Source organism: Oculina patagonica, chromosome 1 (genome assembly GCF_052425735.1).
Source record: "Oculina patagonica isolate OP01 chromosome 1, crgOcupat, whole genome shotgun sequence".
Classification (NCBI taxonomy): domain Eukaryota; kingdom Metazoa; phylum Cnidaria; class Anthozoa; order Scleractinia; family Oculinidae; genus Oculina; species Oculina patagonica.
Window position 1 is genome coordinate 41,974,868 of NC_135758.1, and position 22,237 is coordinate 41,997,104.

General features: G+C 37.7%; 2 protein-coding genes across 3 annotated transcripts; one reads left to right on the forward strand and one right to left on the reverse strand.

Annotated features, from left to right (window-relative positions):
- Positions 1-81: 81 nt before the first annotated feature.
- LOC144632110 (kynurenine--oxoglutarate transaminase 3-like) lies at positions 82-14,508 on the forward strand. Of its 2 annotated transcripts, none has more exons than XM_078490714.1 (15): positions 82-269; positions 3,665-3,732; positions 4,260-4,311; positions 4,870-4,968; positions 5,210-5,287; positions 5,811-5,882; positions 6,533-6,619; positions 6,714-6,830; positions 7,260-7,380; positions 8,226-8,302; positions 8,760-8,849; positions 10,293-10,479; positions 11,190-11,266; positions 12,125-12,211; positions 12,563-13,121. In XM_078490714.1, the coding sequence occupies exons 1-15, from the start codon at positions 159-161 to the stop codon at positions 12,626-12,628; spliced, it is 1,389 nt and encodes a 462-aa protein (XP_078346840.1). In that variant the 5' UTR covers positions 82-158; the 3' UTR covers positions 12,629-13,121. The 2 variants fall into 2 exon arrangements, with proteins under 2 accessions (XP_078346840.1, XP_078346844.1); XM_078490718.1 differs by lacking the exon at positions 82-269 and adding an exon at positions 1,054-1,152 and having other exon boundaries at positions 12,563-14,508.
- A 4,076-nt stretch (positions 14,509-18,584) lies between these two features.
- On the reverse strand, positions 18,585-21,913 carry LOC144631673 (tubulin polyglutamylase TTLL11-like). The gene is made up of 3 exons (XM_078490168.1): positions 21,008-21,913; positions 20,119-20,286; positions 18,585-19,457 (listed from the first exon to the last, which is right to left on the reverse strand). The coding sequence occupies exons 1-3, from the start codon at positions 21,895-21,897 to the stop codon at positions 19,118-19,120; spliced, it is 1,398 nt and encodes a 465-aa protein (XP_078346294.1). The 5' UTR covers positions 21,898-21,913; the 3' UTR covers positions 18,585-19,117.
- Between the last annotated feature and the right edge of the window lie 324 nt (positions 21,914-22,237).

Consider the following 22,237-nt stretch of genomic DNA (forward strand, 5'->3'; position numbering starts at 1 on the left):
TGAGAGGGCTGGTAACTAACAAGTGTCTTCCATTGGCTCTATAGGCTTTATGTAAGTCATCACGAATTTTGAACCAAAACATTGGAGACAAAATACTTTGTGAAAGGCAAACAGGAAATTGAAAACGATCTATGGGATCGACAGTCGTTTAACTTGTCATGATTACAGGAATTCAAAGAGGAAGGCAGCTTTTAAGCAGAGCCCAGAAACTTGTCAGGAATGGAGGGTGTTCAATATTTGGCATCAAAGAATGGAGATTTGAACAAAACGTAAGTCATAGTCGGCCGGGGCCCGGCCTGAATTGTTTGTGTATTTATTCAAAGAAAGTTTATTTGGCTAGATTTATTTGATAATCTATCGATTTAGAGCGCGCAACAACTTAACAAATCCCGACCGAGGCGAACAGAAAGGAATTTTACAGGTGGACTTTATGTCAGTCCAACTCCATTACTGATTTTATTATATTGTTTATAAGCTTATACATGTACATCGATCCGTCAATGTATTGGTATTTTTTGGAAAGAAGGTAGATGTCTCACGACAGGGACAATCAAATTGTTCAAAGTCGCACGGTAAAGTAAGAAAATAAGGCAAATTCCCCGTCTTTGGGCTCATCAACATCTACAGCACTGACACACCTCCGACACACCTCCAACCAAAACACAGGGACACACGGCAGGCGAGACTCCTTTCAAGATCAAAGTACCCATGCAGTTTCGATTAATGATTAGACAGCCCATTTGTCTCCTGATCTTGATTTAGTTTTTAGCTGTTAAATTGTGTCCAAGAAAGTTCTTGCAGACAACAAGCTTGTTGCCTTCAAACCGTACACCCAATGTGAAAATGAAATCATAATTCTTGCCAGGCAATTCGCATGAAACGAAATATTATTTCTTCATGATATAACCTGGGGTCGCCTCATAAGGTACATGCAATCCTGCAGAAATTTGAAGAAATATGAAACAAAATTTTTTTTGCCAACCCCTGGCCCTTGGGTATGGGTTATGAGATACGAGGTTTAAGGGAGCGCAAGGTATTGTGGGTATTGTTGTCCGGCGCGTTCACGGTTCGCGAAGGTAGAAGGGGTAAGCGACTTTTATAGGTGGACGGAAAACTTCTTTATCCAGAGGTGGAGAAGATAGGAAAACTCGTGTAAGTTTGTCTTAAACTTGTTAAACTTTCTTTCGTTGAAATGTGCAATTTAAAACTTGATTGAATTCCATGGCGAGGAACGGCCGAGTGCTCATGATCATAATTTTCATGTCACCTCAAATGGGCCGGTGTTCGATCAGTTTGCGGATCAGAAAACTGTTCAAATCGAAATATTAGAATCCTGTTATAGAGCATTCTCAGGCCTTCCGCACGACGTGTTTTGAAGAAGTTGTTGCAGCTAAAAGCTTTTGATACGTGCAGATACGTGTCGCGCAAGTACTCATTCTATAAACTGCCGGAGTTCCGCTAAAAAAACGTGATAAAACGAGTCAAACGCTAAACGAGGTCACTAGGTTGTATAAAATGAATAGCGGGCTGAATGACAAAGCAGATTTATGCCTTAAACGTTTAAACGTTATTTAGATTTTTTAGCAGTGGTGGTGATGGGGTGTTTCACCGTGTTGGGGGGGCCGCCATTTTGAATTGGGGAAAATCTTGTTTGTAGGGGGTCTGGACTCGAGAGTGTGAACAACAGAATTTAAGTCCTGTGTAAAGTCATGCAATTCTGAGTCGTTGGCTTTTCCTTTTTCTTTTCTTGTGTTTTTGTGTGGACTTTTAAGTCTACACATTGTTGTGATGCAGTTTTTTCCGATTGGGGGGTCACTTTCCGTGATAACTCGGGTTAGTGCTTTCAGAAGTTTTCGACAGTGATCGGAGAAACCGAAGTTTCGGTGAGATGGGCAGCCAAGGCAGTAAACCCAGAAATTCGATCAGTATCGAGTAAGTCGCACTATATTCTTGAATCTAAAAGCCTTTTTTGACACATCTTTCGAAGAGCGTGTGGTGGCTGGAAAATATACATCAAGGAACAACTTCAAAGGCAGCGGTGGCGTAGATGAAAAGTGAAATAACAATCGTGACGGCTGAAATCTGCATATCTAATGAGCTGAACAACTGCGGTCGTAGGTCACGTTTCTATTTTTTTCACACTTTTGACTCACTTTCCACAGTGTTTGTTTTTCTGTGCGGCTTGAGCATTTTTGATTCGCATATTAAAACGAATCAAATGTCTGGTTATTTATTTCTTTCAGCTTTGCCACACACAATGAATGCACAACGAGTTGTATCAAAACAAGTTCGCTGATCATGTTGTTTTACTTGTCTTGGACTCCGGGATATAATTCACCTGCTCCATTTCTCTCAAGTAGTATATTTAACAAAAGACCGATGTCGAATTCAGAACTGAACTAAAACATTGTCATGAAAAGAATGAAAATAACATCGAACCGTAGAATATGCATATATCCAAACCGTGCGACAAAATTATTTAATTGTCGGTTCAAATAACGTCCTTCGCCGCCTCTCAATTCTCAAAACATCGACTTCAAGTGAATATTTCGTGAACAGAAAAATATATTTCTCCGCCTTTCTACGCAAGCTACTAAGAAATCATTTGTGAAAGCTTATTGAAACGTTCTTATTCCAAAAAGGTTAAAAAAAGAACTCATTGAAAGAAAATAAGTTTTTCGATGAGTTGTTTACACAAGCTTTACACAAAAAGTGAGGGTTGTGTAAACAATCGATGCGAGGCAGTTCACGTGCTCCATGCAACATTTCTTTTTTAAATGAAAATAGTATCCTATCTTGCTAGTGGTAAGGAAAGGCTTTTGGTCTAATAACTGCTGTTCTTGTAGGATTCTAGGATTTTATTTGCATGAAAAAAAAAGGCATTTGTCGTGAACGACGTGACAAAGGGTCACACCACGCTCCTTCACATTGCGTGACATCCCAAGCGGCAATGGTAACGTGTGTTTCTTGAAGCGTAGTACATAAGACAAGTAATAGTACACTTTGTTCTTCCAACAGTCTTGTAAAAAATAAATTGATTGATAAGTTCTTTGTTTTTTGCCTTGTATCTCGAATTACTCGATTCGAAACTTGAAGTTGTTGACTGCTACAGTAACTCATTGATTAATTCATAATGTCAACTTTTATTCAAATAAAAGTCCACACATGTTCGCATAGCGGACTCACTTTTACTGTTATTTGTTGTTGCAGTGATAAGTTTTTTGTTAATGGCAAGGGAAGGTTTGGTCTTTCATTTTTATGCAACCCCCCTCCCCCTCCCCCCAGCCCCACCCCCAAAAGATTGTTACCCCTGTCTAGGCTTGATAAACAGCCCCTCTTTGGGAGGAACAAAGAAAGGACATGGACGAGTGGTGGAAATTGAGCCTAGCTCCTGTTGTGTCTGTAGAAACTTGCAGAAACTTATCATCTTTTGGAAAAGAATTTAACAGTAATGAAAGGAGAACTTAAAATTGGGAAAACTAGTGAATTTTTGGTGAAAGCTCTGATATCCAGAACCTAACTCTAATAAGTTTGTCTCACACTCAAAATGGTAGCCAGAAAGCATGAAAAGCAAAAGTTATTGTTGTTGATTTGTCTCAAATCCATTGCGTATAGCAGAAAGGTAACAGACTTTTAAAAACATGATGGATTGCTTTTCTTGTAGAGAAACATGAGTTCAAAAGAATTATACAAACCAGCAGACAGAATTATTGGACATGACAAGAATGTATGGTATGTACTGTAAAAGAAAGTTGGTTTGGTTTCTTACATGTATATATGTTGTATATATGTTGCGCATGCTCACTAGTTTTTCTAGTTTGAGCACTCTGGCATGGCTTAGATGATACCACAAGTGTGGGATTATTTGGGGTAGCTATACAGCTTAACCTCCATCCTAGCATCAGCACTGCACTGATGAGGCCCAGAAGGCCAAAACAGTACTGTCTGCAGTTAGTTATATGTTGTAAATATGTTTCTAGTTCATGCATTTGGGTATTATTTACTTTACAATGTTAATATTGAAGCCTCATACCGGTAATTTTATTACAAATTTCGCACTTGTAATTGTATCAGTATTTGTACTTGTGTTTACAAGCTGGACTGCTGCTTAATTTGTTATTGTCTGGTAATTTATTATTTAATTAATTTACCCATATGATAACAGACTGAACTGGTCTCCACTGAGTACAGTACATTATTTACGATTATTAAGCCATTGCCATTTACGATTATTAAGCCATTGCTTTTGGTTGTTGTAGGGTTGAGTTCACTGCTTTAGCAAGAAATTACAAAGCAGTGAATTTAGGACAGGTGAGAGAACATTTTTGCAATAAGGAGAGGTGGTAAATATTCTGTCTATCATGAATGTCTGTAAACGTGATATGGCGACGTGTGCAATCCAGCAATAAACTTAAGTTAAAGAATTTTCTTAGAATACTTATGATTTTTTACACGAAGAACTTTCTGAAATTATAAGTCTGTGTCCGAGCCTAAGTGGCCCATACAGCCAGAGCTTATCCTGGTTTCCGTAGCATTAAGCGACTAGGAGTATTGCTACTCCCCCCTGGATGGGATGCTAGTCCATCGCAGGGTTACCCCCAGCAGTAAGTTCGCCGGTACCCATTTATACACCTGGGTGGAGAGAGGCACTGTGAGAGTAAAGTGTCTTGCCCCCGGGCCAGGTCTCCTACTCGGGCCGTTCGACTCGGAGCCGAGCGCGCTAACCATTAGGCCACCGCGCCTCCCACTGAAATTATAAAGGATGTCCATTTTACAATAAATTGTATTAAAATAAAAAACAATGCAATTAATTAGTCACTCCCCTAGGGTTTTTTCAGAAGTAATTCTAGATAATTTCCACCTTTCTAGGGATTTCCAGATATTCCTACACCTTCCTTTGTGAAAGAAGCTCTTGCAAAGGTAGCAGCAAGTAGTGATGTTGCTGTTGATCAGTACACAAGAAGTCAGGTGAGTGGTACAGTTACATGGAATGACTCATGATGTTAACAGGCAGAAAAAAAATGAAAAATCCTTATAATATTTTTATTTTCTCTCATAAAATCAGCTATAAATACTTGCACCTTTATGTGCTTGGTTACAAAGATGCTTGATGCAGTTTGTTTCTCCCAGAGCCAAATTGCAAAACTGCATTTTTTGTTCAGGCAATATATGCACTTTGAAATGAATTTATTTGTTAATTCATTGTTAGGGTCATCCAAGACTAGTCAATGCTCTTGGAAAACTCTACACCAAGTTGATGAAGAGGGAAATCGATCCATTATCTGAGGTTAGTCAAATGTTACATACATGTTATTGCAGTACAAAAAGTTCTGTACATTACATTAAGTCTACATGCAATTCTACATTTAGAATAAAATGGTACATTGGTTGTCGCATTGTTAAGAGACATTTACAGAGTTTTAATTAATAAATGAAGTTAGTTAAAGCTGATATCCTTGTGTTATTGTTAAGGCTGATTTACACGGTACGATTTTGTCACATGCGGCAAGTTTAGGACACGCCTACGACAGTCTTAAGTGAGTTGTAAGTTTGATTCACACGACACAATTCGTGTTGTAGGCCTGTCACGGCATGTCGCATGCGACAAAATTGTACCATGTAAATCGGCCTTTACGCTCAGTACTGCAAACTACAGTTCCACAATCATACAATGAATCAAAGTGGTTGCCAAAAATAAGGGAATTGTTATCAAAGGGATACCATTAAATAAGGAATAATGACCTTTCCGGTCCCAAGTTTGAAAGAAAATTTGCAGTTGTTGATTGCCTTTCTATTATTTTGTCCTGCAGATTTTGGTTACAGGGGGAGCGTATGAGTCTCTTTATTGTTCTTTTCAAGGATTGATTGATCCAGGAGACGAGGTAAACATTCTAAATTGTGTTTCTTTAGTTGGAAGTGTGTATTTAAACACAAAATCAGGAGGAGATATCCTTGTTAGGAAGGAGAAAGGGGACTAGAGGGATGTTGGGCAAGCTGTTTTTTAATAATGCTTTTTAAACTAAAGGCTGTAATCTCAGTCTATTAGACTCTTGGCGCATTGTCCATGCTATTTAATTATGAGGGTTTATTTTGTTATGTCCATCTTAGCCTGTGAACATTAACAGCCACCTGCTCTCTTCAAGGAAAATCAGAGGGGGTGTCTGCATGTAACCATTGATAATAATTTTCCTTACATAACTTATCCATTCATGTGGCATTGAACACAATTGTCAATGGTAACAAACAGATGCCCCCCCCCCCCCCACAATTTTTCTTGCAAAAAAACAGGTGGGAAGTCATTGTTTAATTTTTCAAGACCCCATCCCCCCCAAAAAAAACAATGTACGGTTGTTACACAGTTGGATGGATAAAAATACATTGTAAACATTGCATAAGGGATGGTGAGGGGGAGGTGAAGAAAATGACCATTTTTCATTAATATGATGAAGTGTCACAAGACTATTGTCTAGGATTGTAGCTTTTTTACTTCTGTTCTCAGTTCTTGTAATGACAATCAGTGATCCATCCACAGGTCATCGTCATTGAGCCGTTTTTTGATTGCTATTTCCCTCAAATATCAGTTGCTGGTGGAGTTCCCAAGTTTATCCCTTTGAGACCTGTAAGTACTCATTTAAAGTGGCCTGTCTTTAGTTATAGTTTTCATTTCTTGTTTAAATGCCTAACACAAACTTCTTTATTGTGATTTCCATCAGAAAGAAAATGCTACCTCAACAAAGGACTGGGTCTTGGATAAAGAAGAACTGGAGTCAACATTTAGTGAAAAGACTAGAGCCATAATTATTAACACACCTCACAATCCCGTTGGCAAGGTGAAGAATGTGTTTCATTTGCATTTTCCAGTGTAAAAGGGTCATGAAACAGTTCACAGGGTTCATATGGGTCCTGGAAAACCAGGAAAGCTGTCCTGGAATTTTATGGAGACACTTTCCAGGACTCGAAAGTCCTGGAAAAAGACTACTGGTCCTGGAAAGTTCTGGAAATCTGTTAAACTCAAGTAACAACTGAATTCTCAGAACAAACATTATAAGAAATGTATTGCAGACAGTAAGGAGAAATAATATCGAGATCTTGGGAGTGAAAGGGTTAATGTGAATTTTGGAGTCCTGGAAAAACCAATCTGAGTCCTTGAAAAGTCCTGGAAAAGAACTGAAAAGTTGTTTGTGAAAAAGGGTACAAACCCTGACTTCAAATTATTGACAGAAGTTTAAGGAATTTGATTTTAATTTTTTGTATTTTAGGTATTTAGCATGGAAGAGCTGCAGCTTATTGCTGATTTGTGCAAGAAATATAATGTGATCTGTATCAGTGATGAAGTTTATGAGTGGCTTGTTTATGCTGGAGAACAGCACATCAGGATAGGTGAGCTTTAAATCTGACACATCAACAAAACAGTTTTTCATTCCATAAACATAATTTGACAGAAATTTTACAAAAAATAGGTAAGACATACACGTCATCAATTGAAAATCATGGTAGATTGACCATTGCGGCTAGCTGAAATAATAATCTGTCATGTGTTGTAGTCACTTTGATGTGGATTTCCACATACAGTCGAAGCTCTCTTAACAGACACTCTCGTAAGCGGACAGCTCTGCTTACGGCCACCTTGTTTAAAAACCCGTTTTAACTCCTATACAAACTCTGTATTTTTACATTCTCGTAAGCGGACATTCCCGTAAGCGGCCGCGGACACTTTCAGTGATTACGACTTAGACTTTTTCTTTGTTTTTAAGCTCCCATAAGCGGACACTCCAAAGAAAATCCTTTTAACAACCACTGTATCTTGGTTTTTTAATCAACTTCACGTCACCGTTTGTCACAATGATTTTTGCAGGACCTTACAGTAATTACAGTACCATATTTCAGTGCTTGTTTTGTCGACATACCTGTCCATCCAGTTATTGTTAGCTGGGCAAGCTCCCGTAAGCGGCCGATCTACACCTCTAGTGGCTGCCCACGAGAACCATTCTTGTAAGCGGCCAGCTCCAGTTACGGACACTTTTTTTGCGTCCCGAGGGTGTCCGCTTACAAGAGCTTCAACTGTATATATAACAGTCTGTGACTACTTATGATGTCGCAAACAAATATTAAATCTATTAGCAAATACTGTCACTTGACTTTCATGTTGTTGATGATTTTGGTAAACAACCCTAGTAACATGTAATATATTGTAATGCAACATTTTGAACCATTTTTTTTAATAGCGACTCTACCTGGCATGTGGGAAAGGACAATAACTATTGGCAGCGCAGGGAAAACATTTAGTGTCACAGGTTGGAAGGTATGGTAACTTATAGATCAGTTATTCCCATTTATTATAATGCCTTTGTCCTCTAACTGAAATGCACAGATGATGTCTAAATGTGAAAACAACAACAACAACAACAAAAAACAAAACAAAAACAAAGTGGTATGCCCAGGGCTAAAAACAAACAAACAACAACAACAACTACTATATTAATTAGAATTCCAGCTTGCCCTAAGTTGGATAAGCAGTGCCCAAATTTTGCTTCCTGGAGCAGTAGCATGCTTGTCTTAGTTTTCTTTTCAGTATGATTTAGTTGGCAGATGACTTGCCTAGGCCTTTGCCCATTGGGCAATTGATCATGAAAAGTTACTTACAGGAAAATCTACTAGTCTGAGATGACCAGAGAACACTTATTTGAGCCATGGTTAATGGTACTGTAAGTACACATAGCAATTAATTATTTTTTACTCTTCTTTTCTCTTGTTTTCAGCTTGGCTGGTCCATAGGTCCAAAAGAATTAATAAAAAGTTTACAGATAGTGCAGGCGCAAGTGACTTACACCCTACCCACTCCTACACAGGTATACAACATAATACATGTATGTATAGTTTATGAGTCTAAGGAGAGATGCAAAGCACATTCAGTTGTTCTTTGTCAAAGCTGAATGCAACAATCAGACATCAAAAACTGATCTCTCAATGTTAACTATTTGGGGTAATTAAAACTGTGTAGTGCCTTGGAGTGAAATAAAAGTACTAGAAGTGGCTTTCATGCAGCACTTTAAAATTCATGTTTCAAGTTTTATCTGATTGTATCAACTTATGCAGTGATCGGCTGTACAGCGGCTGCTTCACTTAGGGCCTGATTACATGAGCCAGGCTGGCTCGGTTTGCCGAGATCTCAGCATGTCTGTTAAACGCAACAAAAATCAACTTCGCGATTACATGACAACCGGGCCAGTCCGGTTAGCCGAGATCCTGGTATCGCGATGCCGGGATCTCGGCTAGCCGGGCTGAAAATTTTTCATGTAATCGCGTTCACCGGGCCAGCCCGGCTAAGCGAGCCAGCATTAAATTTCTCTTCTGAGCACGATATCCAACGAAAAAATCAATGCTTCTCCTTCTAAATAGGATGTAGAGGTAAAGTAACCCATCCAGCTGCATAAGTGCAAAAAATTTAACCACTAAATTGCCGGAAAAAGGTGATCAAGATCATTCGTGCTCTGATCATTTGTGCTAAAACCGGGCTGAAAGTCATCTTGGCAAACCGGGCCAGCCCGGCTAACCGGGCTCATGTAATACCGGGCTGAAAGTATCTCAGCAAACCGAGCCAGCCCGGCTAACCGGGCCAGCCCGGCTCATGTAATCAGGCTCTTAATAACAGTAATATTTGACTATAGTTGTCCTTCCTGTTATATTCACTTATTGACTGTCAAAAAGCATCTTTTAATAAACCCTCAAAACTAATCAACCCCCGTGAACAGAGCTGACATAAAATCCACCAATTTGTTTGTTACAATGTTTCTACTTGAGAACAATGTATTGGTCAATTCTGCTGTGTCAAGCATAGGACAAAGAAAAAATGTAGGTCCCTACATGAGTTGATGGGAGGCACGCGTGATGGCCTAATGGTTAGGGCCCTGGACTCCAGATCAAGCAAACCTGGGTTCAAACCTGGCCAGGGTCATTGTGTTGTGTTCTTGTCTTTACTCTCATAGTACCTCTCTCCACCCAGGACAGTAAGTAATAAAATAAGGTGTATAAATGGGTACCGGCAAACGAATGCTGGGTAGTAATCCTGCTATGGACTAGCATCCCATCCAGGGGGGAGTAGAATACTCATAGTCACTTCATGCTACAGAAACAGGGAAAAACTCCAGCCTGTATGGGCCATTGGGCTCGACGCAGACTATTTTTACATAAGTTGAATCGATTACCTTCTGGGTTCTGACTGGATACTAACCACTGAGTGGAGTGTTAACAGAATGTTGCTAAGTTGTATCATGTTTTTATGTCTTCTAAAGGAAGCCCTTGCTCAAGCCTTTGAACATGAAATTCCACTCATTGGAACAGAAAAGTCATATTTCACAGGACTTAGCAGAATGTTGGAACAAAAACGTGATCTAATGGCCAAACTACTTACTGAAGTTGGTTTTAAACCCATTATGCCTCAAGGAGGCTATTTTATGATGGCCGACACATCAGATATAGGTAAATTATTAGTTATTTTAGTGTCATAGTCTATACATAAATTAAAGCATGTTATTTATAGATAATACTTATTATTAATTTAAAAGATTTAGAGATGGCAATGTTTCAAAATTGTTGGCAATCTAGAAGGCAAATGGTATAAGTACTAAGTATGAATCATCTGGTTTTCTCCCTTTGCTTTGATTGGCAAGTCAAGTCCTGATGATTTTTACCGTGTTTAAATAAAGATTAAATAAATAAATAAATAAATAAATAATAAATAAGAATCCACTACTTTGCTCAATCACATCCGGCCCTTTGCTGTGTCCCTTGCCAGTTACAGCAAATGAAATTATAATAATTCTGCTTAAACTGTGTACAGCACTAACTGCCTCTACCAAGACAGTGCATGCTTTCCAAGACATTACAGTGTATATAAAAGTACCTCCAGGGGAAAAAAAGTGATTCATCAGTGTCTTGCAAATTAATTTATTTTTTGTCTCTGTCTTTACCATTGGCAAATAAAATTTATTGATTGCTTACAGTTGCTGACAAATAACAATATTTTGGGTAGTTTGTTTAATTTTGTTATAACACTGGGAGAGATTATGATACTGATCAATCAAGGTAATGGAAGCATAAATAACTCAAGTAAATGAAGAAAAAAAAACTATGTTGAATGTATGGCTTGAGCTCGTTTTTCTTGATAAATATATGCCTTGGTTTTGCAGATGTGAATTTTGATGAATATGACAAAAGTGACGATCCACATGACTACAAGTTTGTACGATGGTTAACAAAAGAAAAGGTAGGAGAAACAGCATGTTTAGTTCCTTGCCCCTGGGTGGGGGATAGGGCCAGACGTCAGTGCTCGCCATTTGTCCCTATTCTTGGCCACAGCTGCTGCTGTGGCCAAAAGAGAAACAGCATACAGGTGATACAGTCGAATCCCGATAACTCGAACCTTCAAGGGAAATCGAAAAAGGTTCGAGATATCAGGAATTCGAGTTATCGACGGTAAAATTAGTAAGAAAATGACCTGAAGGAGAATCGAAAAAAAGTTCGAGTTAGCGGGAGATCGAGTTACTGAGGCTCGAGTTATCAGGATTCAACTGTATATGACATGGGCCATATATCTTGGGGTTGCAAGCATGATTTAAATATGCTTTGGTATACTTGGAAGGCATTACATTGAGCATTGCTTTAGAGTGCGTGAAATTGCGACTGATACGGGTGCATTTAATTTGCATTTAATTGCATTTAATTTGCAACTAATCTTTTCACTTTTGCGAGTAAAAAATAATAGTTTATCAATTAGTCACAAATTTGCAAGTACTTTACATGGCTAGTTGATCGTTTACTAACATAACATAACATGTGATGGGATTGCTAAAGTATCACTCTGGTAATTAATATTATAATTGCAATAGCATTTCAACTATTGCATGACTATTGCAACAGTCAAATTGACGACTGTATTCAACTCAACCTCCTTCCCAGGGTCTCTCTCTCCCCGCCCCTCCCTCTTCTCTTGCTCTGGGGGGCGAGAGAGAGAGAGACCCTGGGAACGAGTGAGGTTGTATTCAACTGTCTTTGATTTTGATCCTTTTTTGAAGAATAATTATATTAATGTTAGCTCTGATCTTTTAATGTTTCTTTTTTTTAGGGAATTGCTGCTATTCCACCATCTGCATTCTATTCAGCTCAGCATAAACATTATGGAGCCAAGTACATTAGGTTTTGCTTTATAAAGGTCAGTAAAACTCCTAGTATGCCCTAAATCTAATTATTCTTCTCTATGTTTGTTGTAGACTTGTCAGTGACCTGTGCAACTGCAAAAAATAAAGTTTAACTTTTATTTCATGATTAATAATAATCCATAATTAAGGGTTGTCTAAAAAACTCTAAATATCAAGTAGTGGAAAGAAATAATATTTTTCTTTACCACTAACCTTATCTCACTGATCTACATCACTGTACATGTTAACATTACATTTTATTTTTTACTTGTTCCGGTCAAGTTTATTATGACTTTTTTTCTAATTAGAAACATTAAAATTAATTAATTTAACAAGCATTTTATTTAATATTTTTGGAATTCCAGGAGGACAGTACTTTAGAAAGTGGAGCAAAAAAGCTGAAGGAATGGAAAGATGAACTAGGAAAATGAGTATTTTAAGCAATCTAATGGCAGGTCTAGGTTACAACATTATAATAATTATTATTATTACTAGTTTATAATACTTTCTAACTTGTGATTAATATTATAATTATTCACCGTGCTTCTGATTGCTAGCAACACTAAACATTCCAGAAGTATTTCTGATGTTCACGGGTGTATACGTCTCAGTAGTAGGTGTCACGTATAGGAGTCTAAAAAACTATTTTTGTAGAAAATTAATAAGATTTCAAACTTAGCACATTTTGAGTTTTACACTTGTCCACAAGTTCATTTATCTAAAATGTCTTCAATGGCATTGTTTCATTTTAAATATTGAATTCATTTGCCAAAAGAAAATTTGTGGTTTTTAAAATTATAAAAAAAGAGATAGGAAGAACACAAATAAGCACTAATGCCTGAATTATTTAAGATGGGTTCTAAGACATTTACCACATACATTGTATACTTTTTTTTTACAAATTGTTCATCACTGAGGTATGAAATGCCTTGCATGTCGACCGAACATTGTTTTAGGAATTATTATGTACATTGTATGCTCATTTTATTTCAGACAAATATGATGTGTATTGAACACAGTCACACTACAATAAGGGCTTGCAATTTGGTTCCACCTATTGTACTTTCTACACAACCACTTTGCATTAATTAGCCCTATACTCCTGGAAGCTTGCACTCAATTCTGCTTTAGTCTTGCACTTGTTTATGGAAGAACGATAATGCAATAGAGCATGTTTCAAATGTAAGTACAACATGTACATGTGGTTCAATTTTACTCTTGGTACAGTATTGTGAAAAAGTAATGCAAACGAATTTCGACGAAATTCGCGCTTTTCGTGGCTTTTCGAGGAAATTTCGCTTGAAACGAAATCTCTTCGACAATTCGCGACATTTCGCCGAATTTTCGCGACGTCTATTGTTTCGATTTGCGTGAACTTTCGCGCAGTTTTCCGCTGTGTGCGGTAATTTGTCGCGAACTTTCGTGCGATAATTCGTGAACTTTCGCGCGAAGTTTCGAGTCTTTTCGAGCAAAGTTCGCTATGATGTAAATGCGAATCTTCCCTCTCAATCGTTCTCTTGTGCCGGCCTGAAACACAGAGAAAGCGTGTTTACAGATATAAATTGTTAATTACATCGTAAAATTGTTCTTTAAACTTACCTTGTTAGTGCACGAAGAAAATGTAAATATAAACTTCTTCCCAAATGACAAAAACATTGAAGTTTCATGACGAAAAGTTCACATTCGCGAGAAAAACTACCGAGAACGATATGAATGTCGTGTAAAAACACACAATGTTTCCCATTGTAGTGCTTGTCCCCGCGTGAAATTGTGTTTATTGCTACTACCGTATTTATTCGGCTATAAGCCGACCCTGGCTATATTAAAGCCGAGACCCTAAACTTTCGGTTTTCAGAACCAGTTCGAGTCTGACAAAAAATAAACCCAAAACACTCGGCTATAAGCCGAGACCCAGTTTTTCCTTCAAACTACAAAACAATCCACGTGCAGCAAATCAACATATTTGTTAAATCACAACTACATGTATGCAATCGAAAAAACAACAAAAGAAATTACTAATAAATGGTGAATTTATTTAGATCTGTACATACGTGTGACAAAAAATTCACCTGAGTTTAGAATCCCATCTCAAACAATCACGCATTCTTCTGAAGAATTAGTGGTTATCGATCATCATACCAAAAGCTACTAGTTTTCAAACAACTAAATCTTCCGATGAAAGTTGTTGCTGAGGTAGAGACCGTTCAAAACAACTGCAAAATTGCCAGAGAATACGGGATGAATACTGTTCAGTTCGTTGCAAAATATTTCACAAGTCGCCAGTGAGCAGATAAAGCGGATGAACTTTAGGGTGCGTTTCTTTGGGAAAAATCCGAATCCGGATTCTTGATCCAAAAACGGATTTTGCGTTTCTTTACCTATATCCGAAAATGGATTAATCTTGGATCAATGATCTGAAGAATCCACACTTCGAGTGGATACATCAGATCATATCTGAATCCGGATTTTTAGGATTCATGATCCGTGCGTTTCTTTGGGAAAGGATTCGAAAAAAGTACCTTGGCCCAGCGGTCTTTGCTGTGAAAATACAGGTTCGCTCTTTGTAAACACTGCCATACGGAAAGTTTTAGGCGGTTATTTCGATCAAAATACAAAAATATTTCACGATAAAAGGAAACGGTAGCTTCAGATAGGTATGTAGTATCATTTTAAACGGGATACAGGTTTTCTAGAACAGCCACTGTGTGCCTACGGAAGTTGTATCCTTTTGAAATTGTCACGAGTGAAATTTGCACTGATCATTTCGCAATCATTCTTCGCTCTCAGATGCTTTCTCGCCACATTGTGCTTAACGCTAAAGAAGATCTACTTCGACGTGTGGTTTTTGTAAAAGATTTTGTATGCTGAAATTATTTTAGCTAGGATACATTCGACGAAAAATAAATTTGTGCTGATATTTTATGTTCTGTGCGAAATGTGTTTACGGGGTTGTCATGGCAAAAAATCCATTTTCGGATTATTCGTTTCTTTGGGAGCAAAGTATCCGTGTGATCTGAGATCAATAATCCAATTTTGGATTTTCCCAAAGAAACGCACCCTTAGATGTTATCAACACGAAACGCCATGCTGTTGTCGGTATTTGTCGAGTATTCTGAATTCAATCAAACTTTCGAAGTGGTTTCTTTTAGCAAAGAAGTCGTGGTATTAAAAGTTTGTAGTTTTGAACAAAAATATTACATCTAGCCAGTAGCCAGCCGCTTTCTGATAGATCGTGTTACAATGGGTGTTTACCATTTACAAAAAAATTTCGGAAAATTTCCGTTGGGAATTTCCGTTGGGAAGAGTGCGTTCCATTTAGACGGGTCTCATTCGTTCACAGGCTCCTCTCTGTTCAGTTTCTGTTGCTCCCTCGAATCGTCCGCGAAAGATGTTTATACTCAAATGCCGTATAATGCCGTATAGATGTTTATACTCAAATGAATGAAATCATAAAGTTCGTAGTTGACAAGGAAAATCTGATAAATTCAAAAGATTATGGGGAAAAGTATCCTTGCAGCGGCTGCAACTTTCATGAGACGCTACCAGTGCCACAATAGTAACGCTATTTTGAATGTTTTTTGTCAGCATATTCGATCGATGAATTTAATATACTTGCTTTGCCCAAAGAAAGCTTGGCTTCAGGCACAAATTTTACCTACCATTTATCGTGATGCAGTATATTTTGCAGAACTGATGCAAATACTTGAGTAGAGCAATCGTTTAAACCCTGAAAACTCAACCATGAAGAACTTTATTTATACATAAGACTGACCCGCCATTTTAGTTGAGGAGCCGTGAGACCCGGCTGTGAAAAAGGCTTGGGACTGGTGAGAAAGACGAGAAATCTGTAAATGGAACACGAATTTCCATTGGGAAGTTTCCACCGGGAAAACGGGACTACCTTTTCAGGTTGTCCGTTTTTTTCGGGAATTTTCCGGTGGAACGAACCGAAAAGTCGTGTTCCATTTACATTCCGCCCGGAATTTCCGGAAATTTTTTGTAAATGGTAAACACCCAATGTTTGCCAAGCGCGTGAGAACAGCCGCTTCTGATTGGTCAGTTTCTGACGTCGCCAAAGCAAGTCAAAACAATCGATTCTTTCTTTCTTCTCTTGAAGTGTCCCGTTAGCGGTGATTCTGCATAAAACTTTTAAAAAGCTGAAGGAAAAGAAACAGTCTCAGGCAGAAATTTACTTGTGGAAGAGATTGCGAGGAAATTGTTCAATACATGCAAGATTTTGAATGATCTCGACCGCTCAAAAGACGATCACGCACGCCGACAAAATAATATTCCAGAGCGAGCCGATGGATGACCGCAGTTCCAGCCTACTAGTAAATAGCCAAGGAAAGACAAATGAAAACTTCATTCTTAACGTTTCTTCACTAAACCAAATGGCTTTTTAGGAACGCCATTTAAATAAAAGGTAATGAACGAGAATTAATAACAAATGCTTGTTAATTTTCTTTATCGATGATCGCTCGGCTTATAGATGAAATATGTCTACATCGACAGCACTATATGTCAAATCGAGCCAAGCCAGCGAACTTGCTTACAAACCTTTCGCAAATGCCACGTGAGTACCCTTTATATATGTTAGTTGCGTGCTTTATTCGCTTAATGATCAATACGTACCATTTTTACTTAAATTCGGCATTCATTTGCGAGCAAAACAAAGATATCTTTCGTGTATGTTACATGACCATCCGGCCGAACCATCCCGTAGCGGAGTCTGCACGTAGAAAAGCGAACTATTGTTGAGAGTCTAGCGAAATTTATTGTCTCACCTAGCGAAATTTCGCGAATTATCGGTGAGGCAGCGAAAGTTCTAGAAAATATCGTTCTTTGTTCCAGCGAAAGTTCGCGCGAAATGTCGTGAAATGTCGCGAAGTTCGCAACGAATTTTTTCGCGAACTTTCGCGCGAAAGTTCGGGAGAACAAAGAACGAAATTCGCGCATTTCGTTTGCATTACTTTTTCACAATACTGTACAATGTGGTGTTTTCCTTTCTTAATTTTAATTTCATTATCATTTAATTATTACCATACACCAGAACAAAGGAAAATACCAAATTGTACCAAGCAGGGTAAACTGAACCATAACATAAACACTACAAAATGTAATGTACAGCTGTACCATCTTGTAACATTGTTCATAATTTGTACATTTACCAGTTTGTATTAAAAATAGTGAGCAGGCATACAGACATCAAGATGTTCATACAACTTAAAATGGCTTGTAACAAGGAGCTAGTGAAACTGTCAAATAAATTTATATTTGAAGTGACATGAACTGATTTGTTGATTATTGTACTGAAAATGGCTGATAGTGAAGCATAAGAAACTTTTTACTACCTTCTTAAGTTATATTTTTTATTTGACCTTGAAGATGACTTCTACTCTTTGATCTGCAGTAAAATAATAAGTTTCTTTCCCAAGCCATCTCTCCTTGACCCATTTGCTTTATTAACAATTGTTCCATGAGCGCACGTTGGATATGAGATGGTAGATAGCCAACAAGGCGCGGTAGCACCAAGTTGGCTATAACAATCTCATATCCAACAAACGTGAGTGGAATAATTGTTTTATTAAAAACTCCCAAAGAATTGCAATATTTGAGCTCCCCAGCTGTTTTCGTTGACGCGTATCAGCTACCATAATTATTTGTGGTGAATGGTATATGAGCTCTTATAACCCACCCATTAATTTATCAGCGAATATACCCTGTTCGATTTTATATCCGTCGCCCGATTTTGTAGGCAAGCACAAAACAAACGAATGAAGTCGCCTTATTCAATTCTAACTTTTAATGAAATCAGAGTTAAAAAATCACTTAAACCAATCAACTTACATTTGTTTCAACCACAATTATGCAGAGTTTATTACGTAGGTTTTTTCCTATACATTTACTGGCGATAAAGCACGTTGTAGAAATTAATCAGAGGGTTATAAAATAAATAAACCCCTTTCTGGCTTGCTAGTATATTGGAGGATAATGCCCTTGGCTGAAAGATTGCCCTCAAAATTTCACAGCTGCCCTCGAAGCTTCGCTTCTCGGCCAACTGTTCATTTTTGACAATCTTTCAGCCTCGGGCATTATCCTCCAATATACCAGCGGCCTGAAGGGGTTTATTTACTAAATATGCCATTCTCTGTTAACCAGTCAAAACTCAGGAATTGCAATATACCATTGCTAGTTTTTAATAATACATGATATCTAACAGATGCATTTATATCCAGTGGGTAAGTTTTGGCAAAACAAACAAGGATATTCACTGGATAGTGATTTGATGGTCTTGATCATACCACTAGACGAAGTCTGATTCTTAGCCTGGCCATGAGTTCAAAACAATGAGCATGCAGAATGTATAAAAATGTAAATTTTAATTTTCAGTGAAATACATTGCACATTTTATAATACTATTATACATAAATTTTCATAAACATGTACTGTAAAGTACATAAAATTAATTGATACTAATTATAAAATAATTCCTTCTACATTTTATTTACAATTTTATACAAATTTTTCAATTTTGCATTTACAAAAAGATCACCATGTGTGTGATTCACTGTACCCAAAATGAAAACTGTTAGTCAAGAGAGTTTGACAGAAGTCATGTTAAGTTTGTGCAAACCTCAGTTTTGTGGTCGTCTGTGCTTTCTGACAACTTAATAGAATTTTCTTAATAGAGGTTCCATTCAAAGTACAGTCGTTTACAGTTTAAGCTCAGAACACTTTTGGGTGATACAAAATTTACTACCATGCTTACTACAAGCCAGAGAGGGTGGTATGTCATATTAACACCTCGCCTTAGGAACAACCTAAAAATTAGAGACTTAAGGTTGCTATTAGCCTCAGTGATAAAAATTTTTCTTCTGTGCTTACATGACTTGAGTGCTTTTTCTTCTCTTTCTTGATGATTAAAAAGGACTTGTAGCTAAAGAAAGGTTGAAGCAACTCAGTAGTTTTCTATTACTCAGCTTGGAAGGAGGCTCAGCCATCCTTCGACGTGATGATGCATCCATTGACTTTCCCAAATGTTGCTCGCAATGATTCAAAACATTCAATAGTATTTGCACAGGTTCCCTTCTCATCGTCAATGCAAATTTCTTATGTCCTATTACAATGAGTGATTCACAAAAGCCATTGAAGTTAAGGGATGCACGACCTGAGTCACTAGCTGGATGGCGACGACTCATGTTGATAAACATAATGTCAAATGCGGCAAGAGTGAAGCCAAAGTCTGTCAGATGACATCGCCTGACAGTAAGAAAAAAAGAGGAATATAGGTTAGATACACTATGCACACAATTAACCACACATTCGTTAGCACATAAAAATCCAGATTGACAGGTTGGCTTTGAGTACTGGCCAGGTTTGTCGTGTCATCGTGTCTCCTAGAGCAAGTCTAGACACTTTTTTACAATGGATGTTTCCATCCAGTGGTACATTGTGTATATGTTGTGGTTCAATTCTTCAGTTGGCATCCCAGTCAGGGGTGAGTTAACAACACTCATTTGTGATCGTGGTACAGACACCATAGTTAACAGCCAGCCCACAGATCATAAGCCAGTCAGTTTCAAAACGGTTTTACATGCCCTAATGCCAAAATATGTGTGTATTTAACTAATAAAGGGTAACCAATGTTACAGTTTATGTGCAGTACAATTTTGGTACCTTGCCATCAATCTGAAGGAAATGGGTCCCATTCTGTTGGACACACGGACACCTACAAAGTGTCTGAAGAGTGCAAGACACCCTTTGTTCTTGCGGTACAGACACCAGAGTTAACAGCCAGCCCACAGATCATAAGCCAGTCAGTTTCAAAACGGTTTTACATGCCCTAATGCCAAAATATGTGTGTATTTAACTAATAAAGGGTAACCAATGTTACAGTTTATGTGCAGTACAATTTTGGTACCTTGCCATCAATCTGAAGGAAGTGGGTCCCATTCTGTTGGACACACGTACACCTACAAAGTGTCTGAAGAGTGCAAGACACCTTTCAACTACTCTGAGGTGTTCTAATTGGGAAGCCAGTTTAGGATAAATTTGGAACAGGCAACCTGACACGTCCGGCAAACTATCCCTGGGATAGAAAGAAGGAATAAATTAATTCTGTTTAAATGCACACTTCACATACCTATCTGACAAAATTCTTAATAATCTTCATGACCAAAGGGTGGGGCATTGGAGACAAGACTAAAAGAACTATATGCAGTAGTGATATTTTTTAAAATAATATTGTTTATTAAAAAAAATAATATTGTTTAAAAATATTGTTTAAAAAAAATAATATTGTTTATTAAAGAATAATAAAGCTCCCTAAAATTCATTATTGTTGAAATGTGATCTCCCACACCCCCCACCCCACAAAAAAACAAAACAAAACAAAAACACAAGATAAATTTTATGTTGAAAAAATAAAAATTTATCCATTATATAAAATACCCCAGAACCCCATGAGTTCATTTTTCATCAAGTGCATTAAAACAGTCATGCTTTTACTAAAACTTTGCTGACTTAAGTGTAATATCCAAGTAAAATATAAGCACAAATGTTTTAGATTGGTTGTAAGTTATTCACAGAAATGTTTGCTCTCAGCTTGAGTTAATTATTTGTTAACAGTTATGTGACAGCTTAAAAGAAGTTCTCTTTTAATCTGCTATTGCCTTTTGACAGAATTTCGGCTTGACTATATATACATTGTAGAAACTGCTTTTATTCAATGCTAGTGCTGAAAAGACAGTGTTGAGTTATCTACCACACTGAGCTTCAGATTACATATTCCGAATCTAAGTGGTACTCACGTTTTCTTGTGTTGCCATGCCAACAGCATGGCATCTTTCACAATTGGTAGTTTGATATCCAGATCTGTCTTGCTTACAAAATACTCAACTTTTCCAGGAGTAACCTCTTCCTCGTGGTCAATCTTTAAACTTGGACTAGAGTTCACCTCAAGTAGGATTGGCTTAAGATCTTTATCCAACAGAATGTCAAAACCTAAGATTTGAAAAGATTTCAGATCCTGCTTCACTGCTGCGCTGGCGATTTGATTTTGAAGTTTCAGAACAGGTACGAGTGCAATTATTGTCTTGCAAGCCAACCGGTCTATTTCAGCCCACAAAAGTGGAATGTTACATCCTTGTTTCTCCAGTTGTTTGAAGACGGCGCTTAATTTACGCTTACTCCCCTTATCGTCAGCATCGCTTTGCACATATCCTGAGCTATGCTTGTTAAGAGAATAGTTTGTCAAGTGCATGTATGTCTTGAAGATGTTTTTAGGTGTGGGCGGCTGGTAGTGCTCTGTGCAAAAACGTGCCATACCCTCACGGCATATTAACACTTGTAAAGGCTCTAAGCTCTTCAGTACAACATAAATCCGAAGATCAAATTTAAACTTTTCTAGAAGATATGGCTCAGCAATATATTCCTGGACAACTGATGGTTTCACAAGCGCAGTACTAATATGCACATCATGAACGTTTTGCATCAGAAAAATTCCATCACCCTGCGACCCTCCATCAGGCTTTACAATGAGAGTGGGCGGTTTCTTTGCTTTGGACATGTATCCAACAAGTTCACCATATTCCTCCGGCAACATCCAGGTCTTGGGATAAAAGGAAAACTCATGAGGAAAAAGCATTTGAAGCCTGTTAATGTGTCTTGTGAGCTCTACTTTGTGGGCAGCCTCTGACATACCTATGGAAAATGAAAACTTCCTATGAGAACAGTTTTAAATAAATTTCAAAAGTTGGTTTCAAGGCTTGCTTGGTTACTCTGATTAAATAAACATTGCATGCAGACTTTGACCCTTCAGTATATATATGTTGTGGTTTAATTTTGTCTTTGGTTTAAAATTTTGCAAACCAGTTTGGTTTTTATTTTTCATTGTCTCATATTCATTATCATAATCTGAAACAAAGGGCAATTAAAATCAAACTGGTTTGAAAAATTTTAAACCAAAGATAAAATTAAACCACAACATATGTCAGCAATAAATTAATATGCCTTCAGTTTTATGCTTAATGTGGCATAAT

Excerpts from the sequence above, each read along its gene's own strand:
- LOC144632110 (XM_078490714.1), top strand. The coding sequence starts at position 159 with ATGATTACAGGAATTCAAAGAGGAAGGCAGCTTTTAAGCAGAGCCCAG. Across the intron at positions 270-3,664 it reads AATGGAGATTTGAACAAAAC|AGAAACATGAGTTCAAAAGA; the intron begins GTAAGTCATAGT and ends CTTTTCTTGTAG. Across the intron at positions 5,288-5,810 it reads AAATCGATCCATTATCTGAG|ATTTTGGTTACAGGGGGAGC; the intron begins GTTAGTCAAATG and ends TTTGTCCTGCAG.
- LOC144631673 (XM_078490168.1), bottom strand. The coding sequence starts at position 21,897 with ATGTCAGAGGCTGCCCACAAAGTAGAGCTCACAAGACACATTAACAGG. Across the intron at positions 20,287-21,007 it reads GCATGGCAACACAAGAAAAC|GGATAGTTTGCCGGACGTGT; the intron begins GTGAGTACCACT and ends TTTCTATCCCAG. Across the intron at positions 19,458-20,118 it reads TCCTTCAGATTGATGGCAAG|GCGATGTCATCTGACAGACT; the intron begins GTACCAAAATTG and ends TCTTACTGTCAG.